Raw genomic sequence first — 18,760 nt, 5'->3', positions numbered from 1 at the left:
TACATTCGACAGTGCCCTATGTGTAAGGTCACTTACAAGTTATTTTCACTTTACAGATGGGAAAACTGAGGCACGGAGAAATTAAGTGAGTTGTCTAAGGTCATATACGAAGTCCCTAATTCCCCTTACAGTGTCTTGACCACAAGACTGTCCTTCGTCTCCCTTTACTTGTTGTTCTTAAAGATATCTGTTCGTTTAACAGGTATTTTTTAATTCATTTATATTTTGTGAAACATATTTTGATTTGGGCCAAAGAAAACCTAATGCTTTTCTTCTCAGATCAAATGACTGTCGACCCAGTATTCTTGTGTGTTTGAAGTGTTTTCTTTAACAAGTTTATTGCTGTGTTAGGCCTTCATTTTCAAGGGCATCAGAACATTCCTTTCTATTTTGGTTTGGTCTGTGGAAAGTATTCTTGGCTTCATCCAAGGAAGAAGCACTTATATCATCCTTTGGAGGTATGACATACATCCCATACTTAGGCATTTTAGTGGGTGGAGGAATGCATTTTATAGAAACATTACCTGTTCAACAAGCATCCGTTACTGTGCTTCTGGATAACATGGTAATAATACTTAGTTCTTACATAGCACAGCTCATTTGTAGGTCTCAAAGTGCTTTACAAAGGGGAGATCAGCATGACTATCCCCATTTTACAGATAAGGAAACTGAGGCACAAAGAAGGGAAGTGACTTGCCCAGAATCATTCAGCAGGCCAGTGAAGAGCTGGGAACAGAACACCAGTCTTCTGAGTCCCACTACAGTGCTCTGTGTACTACATCAAAATGAAATCTACAAATGTGTGGAGAGCAGCCCTAGGCTTATGCATCACTGCTAACATTCTGCAAGGATGTGAATAACTCCCATCACCAAATACTGGGTCAAGCTCTGACCTCAGATTAAATCTTGGTCCCAATACTTTTGCCATTTACAGTACTTCAGTGGGATTGGGATTTGGCTCTCAGTTACATTGTTTAAAATCCAAACTAATGACATTGAAGTCAATGGAGTTATTGTGCAGAATTTGGCTAGTTTACCTTTAATATTTGTTTGTTTTCATGATCAGAGCCCCAGCACACTATATGATGGTGGTCATGAAGGGTTTAAGATGGTAATTCTGATCCATATAACAAAAAACAGTTGCGAATTGAGAAAGCAAAGGGCGTGAGAACTACTGTACCCTTTCACCCTAAATACATAGTCTATTTCTCTTTACTTACATAATCGGAAATCTGTATCTTTCCACTGAGATAAGCAGACTATGTGAAAATACAATTTCAGGAATATAGCCTTTTTTCATGTGGAAGGTATACTCTGTAATTACTGTGGCAGCAGAAAATTATCCAGTTATAAAGAGCTACATAATCACATTTAAGAAAGTCAGGTTTTGATTAATCAGAGCATTTATAATATGCCGCAATCACGGGGGGGGGGAGAAATCTATTGGTAACTTATTAAGATTTACATGGTAAAAGTGCAGATTGGACAGTCTCCGTATTAAAGACACTTATTTTTTTGTGGTCCGTCAAATATATTAACTCTGCCAATAATGAAATATCCATCCTTCTCTCATTAAGGGGCGAGTTGACAAAAAGGGGGAAAGTGTTTTCTACCTCTAAAAGGCAGAAAAAAAATTAGATAAAGGGAGAGGACATCCATTCTTGTTCTTGTATTGCCAATTAAATTCATTTTATGTGTTATTTCAGTTGTCATAGAATGTTGTAGCCGTTGGATTTCTGACTGCTCTCAGACAGATATGAGAGAGTAGGGGAAAGAATCTACTATTTTTATGAAGTTTCTGTAAAAGACTGCAATAATTATTGTGTCGATTGCTTCTATAGGCTAAGAACTGTATATAAAATAAATATATATTCCAAGTTTGGAAACCAATTGAAAAGTTTTAAGGGGAAAAGAAGGACCCGAAGTTAATGGAGTGTCTATCAGTTGTTTTCTGTCCCACCGTTTTGTCAGTATTCCAAAAGAAAGTGGCAAAATGGCAGCTGCTTGTGTTTTCTGAATATTGCTTGCTGCACATCAGTGCCAGATTTTAATTGAGTGTGCAAGTCTTTGCATGGACACAAAGGAGTATATCACAAAAGCCTCCTTTGGATTTTTCTGCATGAATTCACACACGGTACTCGCCCCCGTCCCCATTGCTCTCTCCAAAAATCTATTGTATGCCAGTCTTGCCTTTGTGCAGTGAGTACAGTAAGACGTTCTTCTGTGGTAGCCACACACACAGGATCAAATCTCTCACAGGATCTGCCGTGCAGTTCACAAAACTGAAAACCATAGATAGCTCAACTCCACATATGACAATTTTCATATGGTCCTTACATATTTTCAGATCTGATAGCAAATCTTGAGGGCATAAACCTTGAAGAAACCCAAAAGTTCCAGTCCTCGTTTTATAGTGAATTAAATATAGATGCAAGGAATGACATCTGCATAGAGCAAGTTTAAAGTTTTAAGAGCACCAAGGATATACTAAAAGAAAGGACGTAAATGAGGAAGAGAAGATTTGCCAGTGGGGAAATGAGTGTCAAATGCAAACAGAATTTTAAAGAATGTACGAGACTATTATATTTAATCCTACCTTATCTGTCATTTCAAGTCTGTCAGCAATTAAGTTGGTCGAGAGAAATACATTGCTATATGTATTATGTATGCCATATGGGTTACATAGCATAACAGGTTGCTCAGGTTAGGAACATGCCTACTGGGGACTTCCAAGATGAAAACTGGATTTTTTTTATATTTATTTCATCTAAGAACATCATGCTAATATTAATCTCTATCAATGAATAACTGAGGATGGTAAATTGTTCAAATAAAAAGGAATAATTACACCACCATAACCTTACTTTAAATTAGAGGAACACAGTGTAGTCATGTTCAAGACTGATTAGAAGAGAAGCCAACTTTGAAATGTTGCCAGATATTTTGTAGCATGAATGACCCTTTCTCTTTCTCTCTCACATGCACGACATACTGAGAAGCTTTGCTGCATACTGCAGCAATCTCTTGTTTCAGTATGAAGAAACTGTCAGAGATAAGGCAAGCAGATATGTAATATTATAACCATTATTTATTCTGGATTAATGAAAGGAAAAAATAGCCCTTTTAGTTGCAACTGGCATGCAGAAAAAACATCCATCTTACAGGGCCCAGACTCTCTCTTGTATTCACAATATATTTGTAGTTAGCCGGTCTATCAGCTGAGATGAATTATTACATTGGCATTCAGTGATATCAGTTTTAATTATAGGGCAGTCATCCAAGTCCTTCCGCATTCTGCTTGCATGTTTTTATTATTCATTTTCCTTTTTCTTATAATCCTCTCATCAGGCCTTTGGGATACACAGGTACTTTAAATGTGGTATGTTTTGATTGTTTAAAAGAGCTGGAGGGAAAAACAAGTAATTAAATCAATGGTTTGTCCAGTAATCTGTTAATATTGCAGCTTCTTTTGGTGCCATTCAAGAAATCTGGGTCCAGCTTCCAGATCAGACTTCTCTCTCCCTAGACTGGGAGGACCTTGAAGTTCTTTGGTAGGCAACACTAGAAGAAAGGAGTGTGATTTTTACCTATATGTCACTAAGCAGTTGAACTCACTGGCCAATTAAAGGAGGGAATCCCATTCAGTTATCCTCAACCACATGTGGATTGCTTCACTACAGGTTTTTGGGCAAAGGAGTCTAAAGATGGGGGCAGAATTGGTGAACACCCTGAGGATTTGGTATTAAAGGGCCTGCTGGGAGAAAAAAATAAAATGAAAGAGGAGTTGTGGCAAGTACTATTTTCTCCACATTTGCTCTCCTTTTCTTTCTAGATGGAAATCACTGTGGCTCTATGCTGTCGTGTACATTTAAAGACGTATTTAGACTGTATGCTTTCTGGGGCAGGGAAAGTGCCTTATCTGTGTTTGGAGACCACACCATGGGCACTCCTGTGATCTAACTAATGATGATAATGATTGGCCAGCAGACAGTTGACACCAGCAGGCTATAGTCTGACTCCTCAGACAATAGGACTGGCAGCTTTGATTTTTCCTGTGGGCCTAGCATACAGTTAGGCTGCTTGGTAGGCTTTCTGGATGCCAGTTTTTTAATTTATTCCCTAAGCATTCTGAATATTTCAAAATATGTACTTATTTATTAAAGAAAGTACCAGCAGAATAGAGCATAGAATATTAAAACACAGCATGCCAGGGTGAGATATAGGATTTCCCAAACCATAAGCAGTAATCATAATAAAATGCAGATGCAATGATGTTCAGGGAGCATTGTGGTCATAAAGAGTGAGGGAAGGAACAAGTGCATAAAAGAGGGAGCTATTGGAAGAATGCCTTTGAATTATGGCAGAGACATTATGTGAGGTGTGTTGCAATTACACAGGTTTGTTTTCAAAATGTAAAGTCAATGGGCCACTTTCTTGCCTGATGCAACTCCAGTGAAACTAATGGAAATACACCAGCCCTGAATCTGTCCCATCTAAGCAGAGTAATATCTATAGATATCAATAAAGCAGGGGGAATGAGGTACCAAAAAAAAGAAAAAAAAACCAAACCCCCCCATTTCTTAAAATAAAACCCTTGAATTAATTTTTAAATTCATGATCCTTTTTATTCCTTTTATGTAAAATTCACAATTATTATATTTGGTCCTGGAAAACAATAGCCTCACAAATGCTCATTCTAATGTATCTGGACCAGAAGTATTTGTGTAGCGAGCTTGAAATTTATTTGATTTTTCTCCTGCTTATAGAAATTTGTCGTCCTATCGGGATGGACACCAGTTGCCACACATTAGCCACCTGTTCTGTGTTTGTATGGCCTCTAGCACAAATGGGCCCTGGTCTACAACGGTGGCTGCTAGATGCTGATGCTACCACAGTACAAATACTAATAAATCTTGAAGCGTGCAAAACCTAGTCAAAGTATATAATTTGTCAATAACTGAAATATGTTTTCATAAGGTGGTCACTGAACAAATATGGATAATGAGTAAGCTTGTGAAAATCAGGCTCTGTGTAATTAACTGAGAACAGGAGGGAAAAAGGCAAAATTTGCCATATTATTAATTACAATTATTTTGCCCAGTTATATCTGGACAAAAATGCACCGGTACCAAGAAAGTAGGAATATGGGCTGGCCCTCTGAATTGGGGTGAATTTCACCCTTATTCTTCCTTTGTAGCATTGATGCATTTTGGCTTTTTTATTACTGAAAGAAAAGAAGAATGGGAGCAGTAGTTTTAGAAAACAAAAACGTGTTGGCGTTCATTTAACCTCAAAATTAATTGAATTGTGGTTTGTTTGTTTTTAAATTCCAGCTCTAAAGTATTAAGAAAAACATCTACAATTAGCAAAGAGAGGGTTGCTCTATCATGCAATATATGTATTGCATATTACCGGCCCAGATTCTGTGCTGCATCCAACTTTTGCTGGGCTCAGCAGACAGAATAGCTGTCAAGGAGCTGGCTTCTGATCCCTGATTCTATCTTGGCCCCAGCCATGGACACAGCTTAGAACAGCCTGGGGCTTGCTGTAAATTTCACTGTTGGGTATAGTCTCATAGGTGTGATCATAGGCCTGATTGTCCTCATTCCCAAGATTCAATTAAAGATCCTTGTCCTCAGTAGTGAGTGTTTTGGCTAACCTTTGCCCAAGTCGTTAGAAATCTGAGGATACTCTAGCATAAGCTTTCGTGAGCTACAGCTCACTTCAAGTACTCCTTTTCTTTTTGTGAATACAGACTAACACGGCTGTTACTCTGAAACCTGAGGATACTCTAGGATCCTAGATTGCTCCTGGAACCCTAGTTGCCATTGGAAGCTAAATGCACTTTTTCTACCACCATCTCACTAGGCATTTGTGACCTGTTCTTTCTGGCCTTTCCCTCACTATAGTCATCCAATTTGTCATGTTTATATTTTACTACTGCAGCATATTCTACTTGAAGTCACATTTGAAGACCACTAGACATCTGGATCACTGTTTGTAGAGTGGTGTTAGCTAATGGGAATATATTGCACCAGTTCTACATGAGCTTCATTGGCTTCTTGTGGGCTTCTTGTGTGCTTCTAAGTGCAATTGAAGCAGTTGTCTTTGGCCTATAAAACCCTGTATTAGCTTGGCCTGTGGCAATCAAAAGAGATTTAATCTCTCCTTGTGATCTGCCATGGCACTTGAAGGTCTTTTGGGGTGTTTGAGCTTACAATTTCCAGATTTAAACATGATGGGCATGCTCTTGGAGGGTATTCTTTGCTCTAGAATCAACTTTCCCAGATGACCTGACAAAACCAGAAGCCCTTCTCTTTTTTGGATGTTTGTTTTGAGCAACACTGAGGGAATGGATGAGTGGAGTGCAAGGGAAGGAAGGGGATTGACTATTCACGGGAATTAACCTTTTGTCTACTATACCTTGAGGAAAAAAGGCAGATTTATTGTTTTTGTTCCACTGTGTACTGTACATGTGGTCTAAATTATGTAGAAGAGCACACTTTTGTCAGTCTATAAATAACAATTAAATGGAAGGTATTTTAATGGTCTGTCAGTGGTACAGATACAGTTAAATTAACCCAGTGTATGGCAATTGTATTATTATTATTGTATGTTGCCAGTCACTTACAAAAAGACAATTTAAAAAAAAAAAGCCAAAGTCAAACATTGACATTCTGATCATGCATTGATCCAAACCAAAATCCTCAATCTGCACACTCTAGACCTTTGGGAAACCTGAGATCCAAACCTAAACGTTGTGCTTTCCTGCTGTTGCTATAATAGGGCTGAGCCAGAGCCTTGTCTCCAAGCACCTTCAAACATTTTTAAAAGGCTTTTCAGCGTTCCTCTCACAAAATAAAGAAACAAAATTTTAAAAGCTCAAACCTCTTTAAAATTGTAATTTTTTTTTTTACACTTTTAATGGTTTCCACGTGGATGCAGGTGAATTTATAAAGGGCCAGTTCTGCATGGCCAGACATGTTTTTTCATGGGCTGTGCTGACAGCTCTGAGAAAGAGGAATTTTTAAAGTAGTGCTAGGCTATCCAAAGATGCCTGAAAACCAGGTCAAATGTTTGGCTGTTTATGGTGTCTGTGTGATCAGACTTCTCCTGTCTGGCCATCCAGCTGATTTTCAAAATCTCATGGTTATAAGAGCGCATATCATAATGTTAAAGCTCTGACTTTGTCTAACTGGCTGTCTCTCAGATCCATTTCTGGGAGTCTTTCTTGGTGTGCTGTCTGTTTTAAGGGTACAGATTGTAAAACAGCCAATGAGGGGCTTTTACTTCAGTATCTTAATCAGTGACTCCCATCATGCCTCTGACACTACCAGTTGTGGATCACCTGGAACAGCCAGGTGTTTGACCACATGTTCTCCAGCCCACTCCCTTGACACATGCTCTTAGTGTTCCAGCCCCAAGGTACTTGGAGAGCTTGGGAGCAGCTAAACACTAGGTTTGCAAATCCCCTGTCTCCAGGTGGAGGCCCTAGATGGATGACCAAATGGTGGTTATTTGTGCCCACAGGTCCACATCCTAAGCAGTGGCTGGTTGGCACCCAGTTCAGCTCAGGAGGGGAAGGGGGCACAAAGGTGCCTATTAGTTCTCCCCACCCAAGCTGTTCTGTTTGTGGCTTCCTTGTCTTTGAGCCACCAGGCCTCACCTGATCCTGAGGAGCACCTTAGAGCAGACTTGGGGATGCAGCAGCCCACAACGGGCAGTTCCACAAAGCTGATGAATTTCTGAAGAAAAGGATATTCTGATCATACCCCTTTCCCCCCCCATAAGCACACCTCTTACCCTTATGGGACATGGAGGCAGTAGCACAGAGCCAGCAATGCCATCCCTGCACTTCTCAGGAATTCTTCTGGACAATTAAACCAGCCTTTTAATTTTACTCTGTGCTGCCAGAATGGCGCAGAGCATCTTAAATGATGGCAAGGATATGGCCCATGGTCCTTTTGTACCTGAGTTTCAGGGAAATGCATATATTCTGTCTCTAAATGGTATGGGAGACAATTCCAAAAAAGAAAAGGCTGTTGATATTTATACTAATAAATACACCCGTTGTAGCTTCCAACCATGTTGCTTAAAAACCTTTTATTCTCTTATTAGATATGAAAATTCTGTTTTTTACAGGCACACTAATCTTTTTCGCAACACTGCATCTGGTTGAAAATCAGTTAGGCACTGAGGTAAACTCCCTATGTTAACACTAGAGGACAACAAGCTTCATGATGGGAGAGTGTGTGCTCTCACCTCATATCAATTTAAAGAGATTACCTGTTGGCTGGAAATTATTGTCATTATTCCCTTCAAACAGAATGAACTCTTCTTAAAATCAAAGGTAATATGTTTTCAGGATTTGCACGGGGGACAGGGGGAAGCTAAATCTTCTCAACCTCACCCGTCCCCAGACCTCTCTTTATTAAACCTTTAGACCTGAGTAGACAGCTTATTTTCAAATGCCCCACTGTGTTCTCTGTTTTTCAGATATCGGTAGATGTGCCTGGGCAACCTTTTGGCTTATAGATCTCTGAATAATGGAGGAATCATCCTGATGTAAAAGCAAAAGGGGCTTGCATCTGTGGTGGCAGCAATAGTGACGGTATAACGTCACACAATGGATCCTGGAAGCAGACGAATGTCGAAACAGCATGAAAAGCCCCTCTCTCACACTGTTAAGGCGTTCCAAATTCTCCCAGAATAACATACACAGTCATTTCTGTGAAATCCAAGTTAATATCCGTGTCAGCCCTTCACAAAGGAAAGTAGATTCAGACAGGAACTAATCACCCTGTCCAGTTTAAAATAGAGAAATCATCGTTTTGTTTTAGCAGATTTCCTCTACAATATGTTGTTGTTCTTGCATGAAAACATGCTGTGTATAAAATGGTTGCATGAAAGGGTTAGCAGTCTGAGACACAATGGTGGACATTGTTGAGGTTATAACAAACAGTACATTTAGTAATGGAAGAGTAGGGTGTGGGTGATGATATTTGGAGATCTAGCACACCTTAGTGGAAACAGTTAGTAATACAACAAACATCAGGGTGTTTTTTTTTTTTTTTTAAATTTAAGACCGTGCCTAGGCAATGGTGGAGACAACTGCATTTAATCTGATCTAGTTTTTAATAATTTTATTGTGGTTTATTTATTTTAAGAATGTGTGGTTTCCATACACCTTTATTTGCATGGCAAGGGAGGTTTGAATATAGTGGGGTTTTTTTGTTTGTTTGTTTGTTTGTTTGTTTTAATGGAATCAGAATATTCCCTCTTTTGGGGCCATATCCTGGAGAATAGCTCAAGTCTTTATACACACTTTACGCAGCATTCTGACAAAAGGAGATCACTACCACCAGAATGGATAGTGGCTGAGGATTTTATTTTCCAGAGCTCCTGAGCACCTAAAACTCCAGTTGAAGCCAAAGGGATCTGTGGATGCTCAGCACTTCAGTGAATGAAGTCCTGAATTTATGGGAAATTGAACTGTGCCCTAAGAGTCACTCATGCTGATGCGACTCATAATCTCCACTGCTGGTGCCGATGCTGATTTTTATGATCTGGGGAGGAAGGTCCCAGGCCAAATATCCACAGGGTATGCAGAGGGGATCTCCATCTCACTCCTGATTTTAAAAAATATTGAACCACTGTTAGAAAAATATACTGCTTATAGTATTATCTGGTCTATGACACTTCAGTGGGACTCCAGAAAAAGAAAGACATGAGTAAGATAATGTACTATGTCACTATGCAAGATTACTATAAAAGAAAAATGCAGGACTCCAATATAAATAGAAAATTATCTCTTCCTTGCAACTGGCACAATAAATTGGGCAAAGAAACAAAAGGTAGAAAGAGGAAATATGCTTTTTCCACAGATACTCATCCTTGCAGAAACTAGCTGGCTCTGGAATTTGGTATGGGTATAAAGTTTTTTATCTCTAGATCTCATTCTGTTCAGGTTCTTATCCCATGTCCATTAGTGGGGTATCTGAATGCTTGGCTTCCAGTTCAGATTCAGTCCAGGGTGGATAGTGACCAAGATATTGCCGTTTTATGGCTGTTCTATGACTTGTGTGAAATGAACAGCTAGTTTTAGCTTGGTTCCTAGTGGAGAAGTATCTAGATCACAAAAAGTACCATCCTTATTAGCACTAACTGGCACCCCTGTTGGCAGTCTCTCTATAGAAATAAGATACTTAATGATCATGGCAGTTGAGACAGTAGTCCCAGCACTAGAGAGTCAACTCACCAACTTGTTTGAAGACAGATTTGCAGAGCCATTTTAAGGAAACTTGCATTGCCAGCACTGTATCTGTCCAGTGGAGAAACAGAATATTTTGAGATGGGATTTTCAAAATCACCCAAGTGACCAAGCACTAGTTTCCCCGACTTTGAAAGGTCTAAGTCTTCCTAAATCACTTGGGTGCTTTTTGAAAATCCCACCCTCGATTTCCAGTGCTGTCAAACTGACACTTTCCAGAAGGACTTAATTCACATTTTAAAAAGCAGTTAATATGAAAATCTCTCCCCCCTCCCCCCAACACTGCAAGAGCAGTGAGATCTATGGCAACACTGTACAAGGTACTTAACAGGTCATGTACTTAACAGGTTTCACTGACAAAGGCAGACTTCTCGCTTTTTCTAATGCATTATAAACACTTAGCAAAAAATAGCTGAACAGGGGCATTTCCCCACAGTTTCCTACTTTATTGACCCAATTTTTAAAAAAAAATAAATTTTCCCCGATCTTTGGTAAATGGCCTGAGAGAGAGTGCCACATTTGGGAACATTGAAACACTGGAGTTAAATTGGGGCATAAAAATGAGCACAATAGAGCCGGATAGGGTCTGGTCTTCATCTTCCTTTTACAGATGAGCTCAAGACTAAACATTCAGATGTCGTTGAATCTGATGAAGATCCGATTCAAACAGGCTTATCTATTCTTTCTTGGTTTTGTATACTGTGTATGTACCTATTTAAAGCGAATATGAAAGTGTAAGTTTACTAAATATGCTATGTAAAATATATTTAGTTTGCATTACTCATTGCTGAAGCTTAAAATAAAATGTGGTTAATTTCTGCCTGCAACCAAATTGATTTCCTTGGTACAATGACGAGCTGACTGTTTCATACAGTAATAATTATTGACAAGGGACAAAGCGTAGAGCAATCAGAATTTGCCCCACTGTTAGTTCCCATCATTTGGAGCTGCACCGTCTTTGAAATAGTAAAAGATATCCATAATAGATGTGATTTCTAAGATCTTCTGTAGGAGTTCTTTTCAAAAACTTTATTGTTTCCATGGATGCTGCCATATAATCTAATTATTCCTGATGGGTTGCCTATTGTAACATGGGATTCTTCAAAGGAAAGGAAAACAGCAAGGTAGATCATTTGAGCAAAATTCTTTTATTTGTTTAGGACAATGTATCACAAAAGCTCTAGCTGGGAGGGGAAAGAAATCTCTTCTGAGCCTCCTTCCTTTCAGAATTCAAGTTGCTATAATCACATAAAGCAGCTCTGTGTACTGCAGGTTTTCTCATTTTCCTTTCAGTGGATGATAGAAGACAGTTCAGCCCCATGTCCTCTTTTTCCAGTGGAAAAATTAAATCATTTGTATTGTAAGATCTACTGTAGACAGACAAGGGTAAGGCAACCCAAAGCGGTCAGAGAATAAAGTCTAGGCCCAACACCTGCAGCTTGTCAAAGGGATCATTCCATTCAACCCAGCAGGAATTTTTTCTTGATAAGATCGACAGTGGTTGCAAGGGAGTTGATATTTACATCCACCTCATTAAAGTGAATCAGTTTCCTATTATAACTGGAGTCTCAAAGCCCTTAGTCGAGATAATGAATGTCACTTGGTTTGTGTAACTATGCTATTTTTGACCTTGGCCATTGTCCTAGCTAGTCAAAGGCCCTGATACCATGTGATGTTTCACAAGACACCCCCTTGCACCTGCATATCTAGGCTTCTGCCACTGTTTATCAAGGAGGGGTCTGACATGCTGCAACATAGGATGGCAAGTAATCACACCACATCCTGTGTATGTGCATGCTCTCCTATTGCTTTGATCACATGGAATTGCTGAACTTTCTTTCATACCCATACCAGTGTGTGATTCCCCATCACAGTGTGGGAGAAGGGGTGAAGGAGATGATGCAGAAAGCCCTCATCATGTGGAATGGGAGGAAGAAGGAACCCCCCCTACCCTATCTACCCACATCTTAGCAGTCGTTATGGCGCAAGTGATTTTTTGCACAATGATCCTGCAAGTTTTGCCATTTTTCCAGCCTGTTATATGCATGTGAAAAGATTTTTACCAGTACTTAAGTGGGAAGCTTCTTACTATATAGTCCATAAATGAGGATCACGTCTGGATAAAGTTTTCATCCTATTTTTATGCACATTAATGTCTACAGATGCCCCCCCGACTTACGCAATCGTTTTGTTCCGGAAAGCCTTGCGTAACTTGGATTTTGCGTAAGTCGGAAATGTATACCCGCACGTTACGCAATAATTTCCATAACTCGAAAATCCTATTTCTGGCTCATGGAACTTTTTCCATAACTGTGAATTTGCGTAGTCAGGTCTTGCGTAACCTGTGGAGCATCTGTATTTACAAATAATGCCCTAAAGTACACCTGATTCAACCAATTTTTTCCCATGTGCAACTTTTTCATCAACAGCTAGTCATATATTTTATTGATACAGGCTTTATAATATGTAAGCCGTGATTTAAAAATAATAATAATAATAATTAATAATAATTCACAGCTGTGTTCTGTTCCCCGATTCCATATTATTATCAGGTCCAACTCAGAGTCCTAGACTTAATCATTGAAGGTCTTCATGGATCAGGACCAGAAAAACTTGGAAATTGCCTCACTATCTGTGACCTTGCTAAGCCATTACGAGAAGTAGAACTAGAACTACTCAAGACTATTGGGACACTGAGGGAGGCATTTTAGTGCTGGAGCCTAAGCTATGGTAGACCCTGTCACAAGTAACCAGAATGTATTGTAGCCTAAGTGCCTGCAGAGCATAGGGCAAATACCTCTTAATGGAAAAACCAACCCACAACAGAAGATAAGCCTAATAAAACCCACAAGAAGCCCACCTAAAATACAAGCATTATCAGCAAACCCTAAAGGGAGATGAGGAGTAGAATTCGCTTTTATTGGACTATTCTTCCTCTTTTTTTTTTAAAGTGTACTTCAGTGAATAGAGACAAGGTGCTGGCACTATATCTAGACTATATTATGTATTTAGCGAGCTTCTCATACCTCCCCACCACTGTGGGACCTGAGGGGTTGAATGTTTCTGAAAAGCCAAACAGTCTCTTTCTCCTAAGGAGAGGTAAACTGCATGTTTTGATGCTAGGGCATGAGGGGTGGTAATTATGGGGTTAGAAACCTATTGAGGGAGTGTGAAATCATAGAAACGAGTTTTACATTTAGTCCTGAAAGTGGTGAGGTCCTTGGGGGAATGAGTTCCAGAGTCTTGGTCCAGCTTCTGAGAAAGTTCTGTCTCAAGTGCTTATGAACCCCTCCATTAGTAAACAGTTTCATTCTTCTGAAATGTAGCTATCATGAGAGGTCATGGTCATGGAGGGAGAGGCGTTCCCTCTGGTTACTAGGGCTATTCCCACGGAAGGCTGTGATTAGCAAGACAAAAGCCTTCAAGTTGACTTTGTATTCAGTAAGAAGCCAGAGCACTAGAATGATGTGTCCCTGGCAACCTATGTTTCTAAGCAAATAGGCTGTTGCATTTAGTGCCCACTCAAGCTGCTTCCAGGTCTGTGCAGCTTCATCCCTAGGTGTGAGTTGACAAACCAAGTCTAGAGCCGACAAATGTGTGGCTCAACACAGCATGGATCCGAGTCCAATAGAATGGGGTATTTCTGGACAGCTGCAGGTGGAAGTGGGGGCTTTTAGCAGCGGTGGTTCTTTGGTTTGTCATAATGAGCACTGGAGAATCCAAAATGACCACAAGGCTTTACATCAATGAAACAAGCTGAAGACAAATGGCCATGATAGAATCTACCCTTGGAAAATGTTGAAATATGAAGTGGAGTTTTCTGAATTTCAGATGGTTTTAAAACACTGACAGGTGAAAAGGACAGCACAGTTGGGACTGAGAAAGCACGCATCCCCAGGCATCCAAGAGGAATTATAGCAGGATTATTTTCATGCCTGCCTCGCTGGTTTGGGCTGGAGGGGAGAAGATTGTTCTCAGAGCAGTGCTGTGGGGCAAGAGATGAGGTTGTTTAGATTACCTTAATGGTTCATATGCATGTTTGGCATGTTTCTGGATTCTCAGCTTTCCAATGGGACAGAGAGCTTGTTCTAGCCAGGCCAAACATTGTTTGTGAATGTTTAAAAAAAAAAAAATTTGGCCTCAAGCTCGGTAGAGCTGGGCTCATGCCACTGTGCTGAGGAAGCACAGTATTACAGATGTAAGGATACAAAAAAGTCTGAATAAGTGTTTTCAAAACTCAGAATGGTTTTATGATAAAATATCTATCCTGCACTGACTATATGATGGCATGGTGTGGTATAACGCTTTTATAATTAGGGTGGGTGTGGAAACTCCTGCAGAAGTTGCTTGTGACCTTGCCGCCTGTGAGTAATATGACATTCCAAATTGATGCAGTATTGCCAACTCTTGTGGCTTGATTGTGTGTCTAAAGATTCTGGGGAGGGGTTTTTTGTTTTTGGTTTCCTGAAAATGCAATGAAAGGCTATGAAGTCGCAAATGTTCTCATTCAGAATGGCCACTATCTCCCATGACTGTCAATGGGGCTGAAGCCACCAAAGATGGTCACCGGTGCTCTACTTATCTATGTGCAAGTGGCTGCTCCTAACAAAAATGGCTACCTTCTCCCACTGTTTTCAGTAAAACTGAAGTCATGCCCACAGGCAAAACAGCTGGCACTGTATGGTTCAAAGGGCTAGACAGGACACTATTAGGCTACAATGACTGATGAGAGAAGTAAAGAACCTATGAAAGGTGCAGAGGGAGTTTGGGGGTGCGGAGCAGGGTAGTGGTGAGCAGGAGGCAGATTTAGGGGGAGCAGGGGAATAGAGGGCAGAAGGGAGGCTCTGAAGAAGTGCAGGGAGAAGGGGAGGGCAGAAGCAGAATAAGGGGAATGGTGAAATGGAAGGAGCAGGAAGGAGACTGAGGGAGGTGCAAAGAATAGTGATGGGGTGGGAGACGGAGAGGGACAGAATGGTTGAAATCACTGGCAAAACTCCCACTGACCACAGTGATGCAGAACCAGGACTCCTATATCAGGGTGTATTTATTCTCTGTAGGGAATGTCACCAGTGGCGCTCGCAGCCATACACACAGTGTGTATCATTGGCAGGGCCGGATTAAGACATAGACAATTTAGGCATGTGCCTAGGGCCCAAATTGTATGGGTTGGGCCTAACCTGAGCTCTGGCTGGTCTGGGTCAGATATTGGTGCAGGCACTGGCCACTCCTCTGCTCACAGGTTTGGCCATGTGGCCCCTCCATTACCACTGACTCAATTTTGGCTCCAACCAAGTGATTGTTCAAGGTAACACAACAAGTCTGTGGTAGAGCAGGGACTTGAACCCAAGTGCTAGATTAGTGCCCAAGCAACAGATCATCCTTCCACACAACACTATGAGTCTCCATTTCCTTTCACTAGTTGTACACCAGCTAACTCCAGTGACTTTACTTGGTTTCTCCTAAGATGAGAGAAGAGTCAGCCCATCATTTGTCTACAAACAAAGCTGCTATCTTTCAATCTCTGTCATGCATTCATTTAATCTCACATAGTTCTTGTGGCAAAATTATGTAATTTAATGCTGACGAACACTGAAATAGAGTCACAAAGATCACTTAACTTTTCCATTTTTATATCCCAATCGGTTACCCCACAATTCAATGTTGTATTAAAAGTACATCATTCCTTTACCTTGTTAGAGACAAAGTCCTTCTTGTATCTTTGAGGGGAGGGGAAAGACAGCTGTCCTCAAGACTTGCCTTCAAGACTTGATAATAGATCCAAGTCAACTTATTCTTAATTCTCTTTGCTGCTTCTGTTCCCTGCATATATTGTGGAGTGGAATATGCTCTACCATTAGATAAATGCTTGCAAAAATATGTGCTATTTCTTCCAGGGCAAAACTGACTCACCTCAGAAAAGATACCCTGCTAGGTTTCTCTTTGTATGGCTGCTCTGTAGTAACTACTTGGAACAATTCAGTAATTGTATAACTACATTGCTCCATTTAACTTTTTCCTTTTATTAACACTGATTCTTCTAATATGGCAAAAAAATTGATCTCCATGTTTGATGAGGTACACAAACTCCACACTGGACAATAAGGGGTTGTTTCTAAAACAGCTCCTCAGCCCCCGCCCCCCTCTACCGCCCCACAAGGCATGCACAGGCTGGAGGAGGAGCAGAATGGGAGCAGAACAGCTCCCTTATTGGCTGACCAGAGAACAGAACAAACCTTCAACCCTCAACTCCTGAGCAAACGCTGACTGAAGGCAGGAACTTCCCAGGCAACCACTGTCTGAAGGCTCCTCTCTGTGGGAAGGAAGAGCCAGATCCTGTTACACCCTCAAAAACCCCTTGTGTTTTGTTCATAGGCTACTCTGGAATGGGAGATACTTCAAAGTGACCTGACTGGAAGGCCAAGTCACAGCAAGCTGAAAGCCACCACAGAGGCAGAACAGCTACCAGCAGGAGACCCCAATGGAGAGAGAGCTGCCACACCATGCCCAGCCACAAGGAGGTGCCAACAGTGAATTGACTTCTTCAACCATGTAAGAAAATGGGTACAGTTTTAAAGAATAAACATTCTGCTTTTTGTGGTCTCCTTATCTTTTCTTCTGCTGCTTCCTTGCCCCACTGATATACCACTCAAGCACTGGGCCTAGTTAGTTTCATGCTGGGGTCATCAAACAAAGTTGTGAATGCTAGATGGCATTTTGGAGGTTAAATGGAAGATCCAGATTCATAGAGATGGACAGAAATACAGAACTTGAATAGTCGATGATTGTAACAAAATGACCAGAGTATTGACTGACCAGTTCTGAATAATCAGTGTCTTAACCTGAAGAGCAAAGAAAACTGAGGAAACCACTGAAAAAGAAAATGGTATTACTCCTTGTGTAACTCTTTGATTAGCAGATTAATATGGCCATTGTTAAAATAATCACTGTCACTTTCTCTGTAGAAGTTTCTGTATGTTGGACACCTTCCAAACCAATGCCAACATTGACCTATTTGGTAACTCTTGCTAATGCTCTAGTTACCTTGAGAGTGTGCATCAAAATATTACATAATACTTTAGGATAAACCAACTATATACAAATCATTAACAAATAATATGTTGTTCTGCGGCAAGCCACTGCTCACATGTTTGGAGTTGCTTATTCTATTTTCCTTGATCTTTCTTGTTCTTCTTTTAACAGTGCCAGTGTTTGAAACAGGCTTCCTTCGTGCTGGAGGCTTTGATAAAGAACACACCTTAGCCAATGCACAGTATGTCATCAGTTGGATGCACAAATATGTACATTCTTTCTTCCCACTATTTTTTCTCTGGGCTGCAGTGAGTTCTGAGGGGGGAGAGGCAGTGGGTTGTTTTTGTTTTGTTAATATATCAGTGTGATGTATAATATGGTCATCGGAACAGTGGGCCAAAGACAGAGCTAGATCTAGGTAATAAAATATCACTTTGGGTTATTACCAGTTCCACCAGTTATTTAGTATCTGGACCAGAAGAATTTATAAACATAATAATGTATCAAACTTTTCAGACTCTTCTTCTTTGTATCACTTCACATTGGTCGATGTGGTGTCCTCTAATAACAATAAAAGTCTACATCCTAAAACAACCTGAGTGATATAACAAACTATAAGAGAGATTTGCAAGCAATTCCTTACATTATTCATTCTTTGTAGCAGTGATTTCATGGTCTAGGGGGAGAGGTGTTGTGAGTAGGTTAGAGGACAAGACTGGGAGCTAGGACTTTTGTGTTCTATAAACTGTTGTTTTGTGGCTTTGGGTAGGTGACTCACATCTCCTGAGTCACTGGTATTGATGTGTGCCTATTTTACAGATGGAAAAAAATAAGAAGGAATAGTGGGCATGATCACCTCTCTTTAGATGAAAGATGTGCCTAGCTGTAAATGGCCCTATATGGCCTGCCTTTTCTCTTCCTGACTCTTAGGGTCTGTGCCTGCCTTCCAACAGACACTACAAACTTAAGCTGACCTACGTTAGGTCAAATTACAGACACCACAGTAATTACTGTGCTTTTCCATGTCTTCACTATGCTACCCTCCTCTGTCCGTGGTGCGTGTCCTCACCAGAAGCACTTCCACCAACTTAAGAAGAGCAGCATGGGAGGCCAAGAGCTCGAATTCCAGGTACCATCTGGGCTCTCAGCTTTGCTTCCTGCTGGGAGACTGGGCTCTCAGCTCCATGCAGAGCTCCCTGCTGAGATCCTGGCTGCCCCCGGCTCCCCACTGCTGCCTGGCTGCCCCCTCCCTGAGCAGGGAGCCAAGAGGCAGCCAGGCTCTAGCTTGAGCGCCCTACCTACCCTGGGGTGACAGCCCGAGCTGTGAGCCAGGGTTCACAGCAGGGACCCTATTCAGCCTTTCTTCTCAATTTCAGGGCTCCAGCAGGTAGCCATAAAATTGAATGACAGACAACAGCCGATGTAAGTAATGAAGTAATGCAGCATCTCCATGGACACTGT

General features: G+C 40.8%; 1 protein-coding gene and 1 long non-coding RNA gene across 3 annotated transcripts in view; both read left to right on the top strand.

Moving 5' to 3' along the window:
* Nucleotides 1–3,960, top strand: part of LOC142071005 (uncharacterized) — a 28,430-nt gene extending 24,470 nt beyond the window's left edge. Inside the window, exon 3 of the mRNA XM_075125144.1 lies at nucleotides 3,833–3,960. Coding sequence (XP_074981245.1) covers nucleotides 3,833–3,960 — 128 coding nt within the window. The remainder of the gene's footprint in view (nucleotides 1–3,832) is intronic.
* The window catches only part of LOC142070575 (uncharacterized), a 151,943-nt gene extending 134,968 nt beyond the window's left edge, over nucleotides 1–16,975 (top strand). The window contains exon 3 of one of the 2 annotated variants that reach the window (XR_012666447.1): nucleotides 16,643–16,975. This is a non-coding gene — a long non-coding RNA (uncharacterized LOC142070575). Of the gene's footprint in view, nucleotides 1–8,496; nucleotides 9,373–16,642 lie in introns of those variants that run through there. The other variant, XR_012666448.1, reaches the window with a different exon arrangement.
* The last annotated feature ends 1,785 nt before the right edge of the window (nucleotides 16,976–18,760 follow it).

Source organism: Caretta caretta, chromosome 1 (genome assembly GCF_965140235.1).
Source record: "Caretta caretta isolate rCarCar2 chromosome 1, rCarCar1.hap1, whole genome shotgun sequence".
NCBI classification, from domain to species: Eukaryota; Metazoa; Chordata; order Testudines; family Cheloniidae; genus Caretta; species Caretta caretta.
The sequence above is the reverse complement of the archived record's forward strand: the minus strand, read 5'-3'. Positions and strand labels throughout refer to the sequence as shown.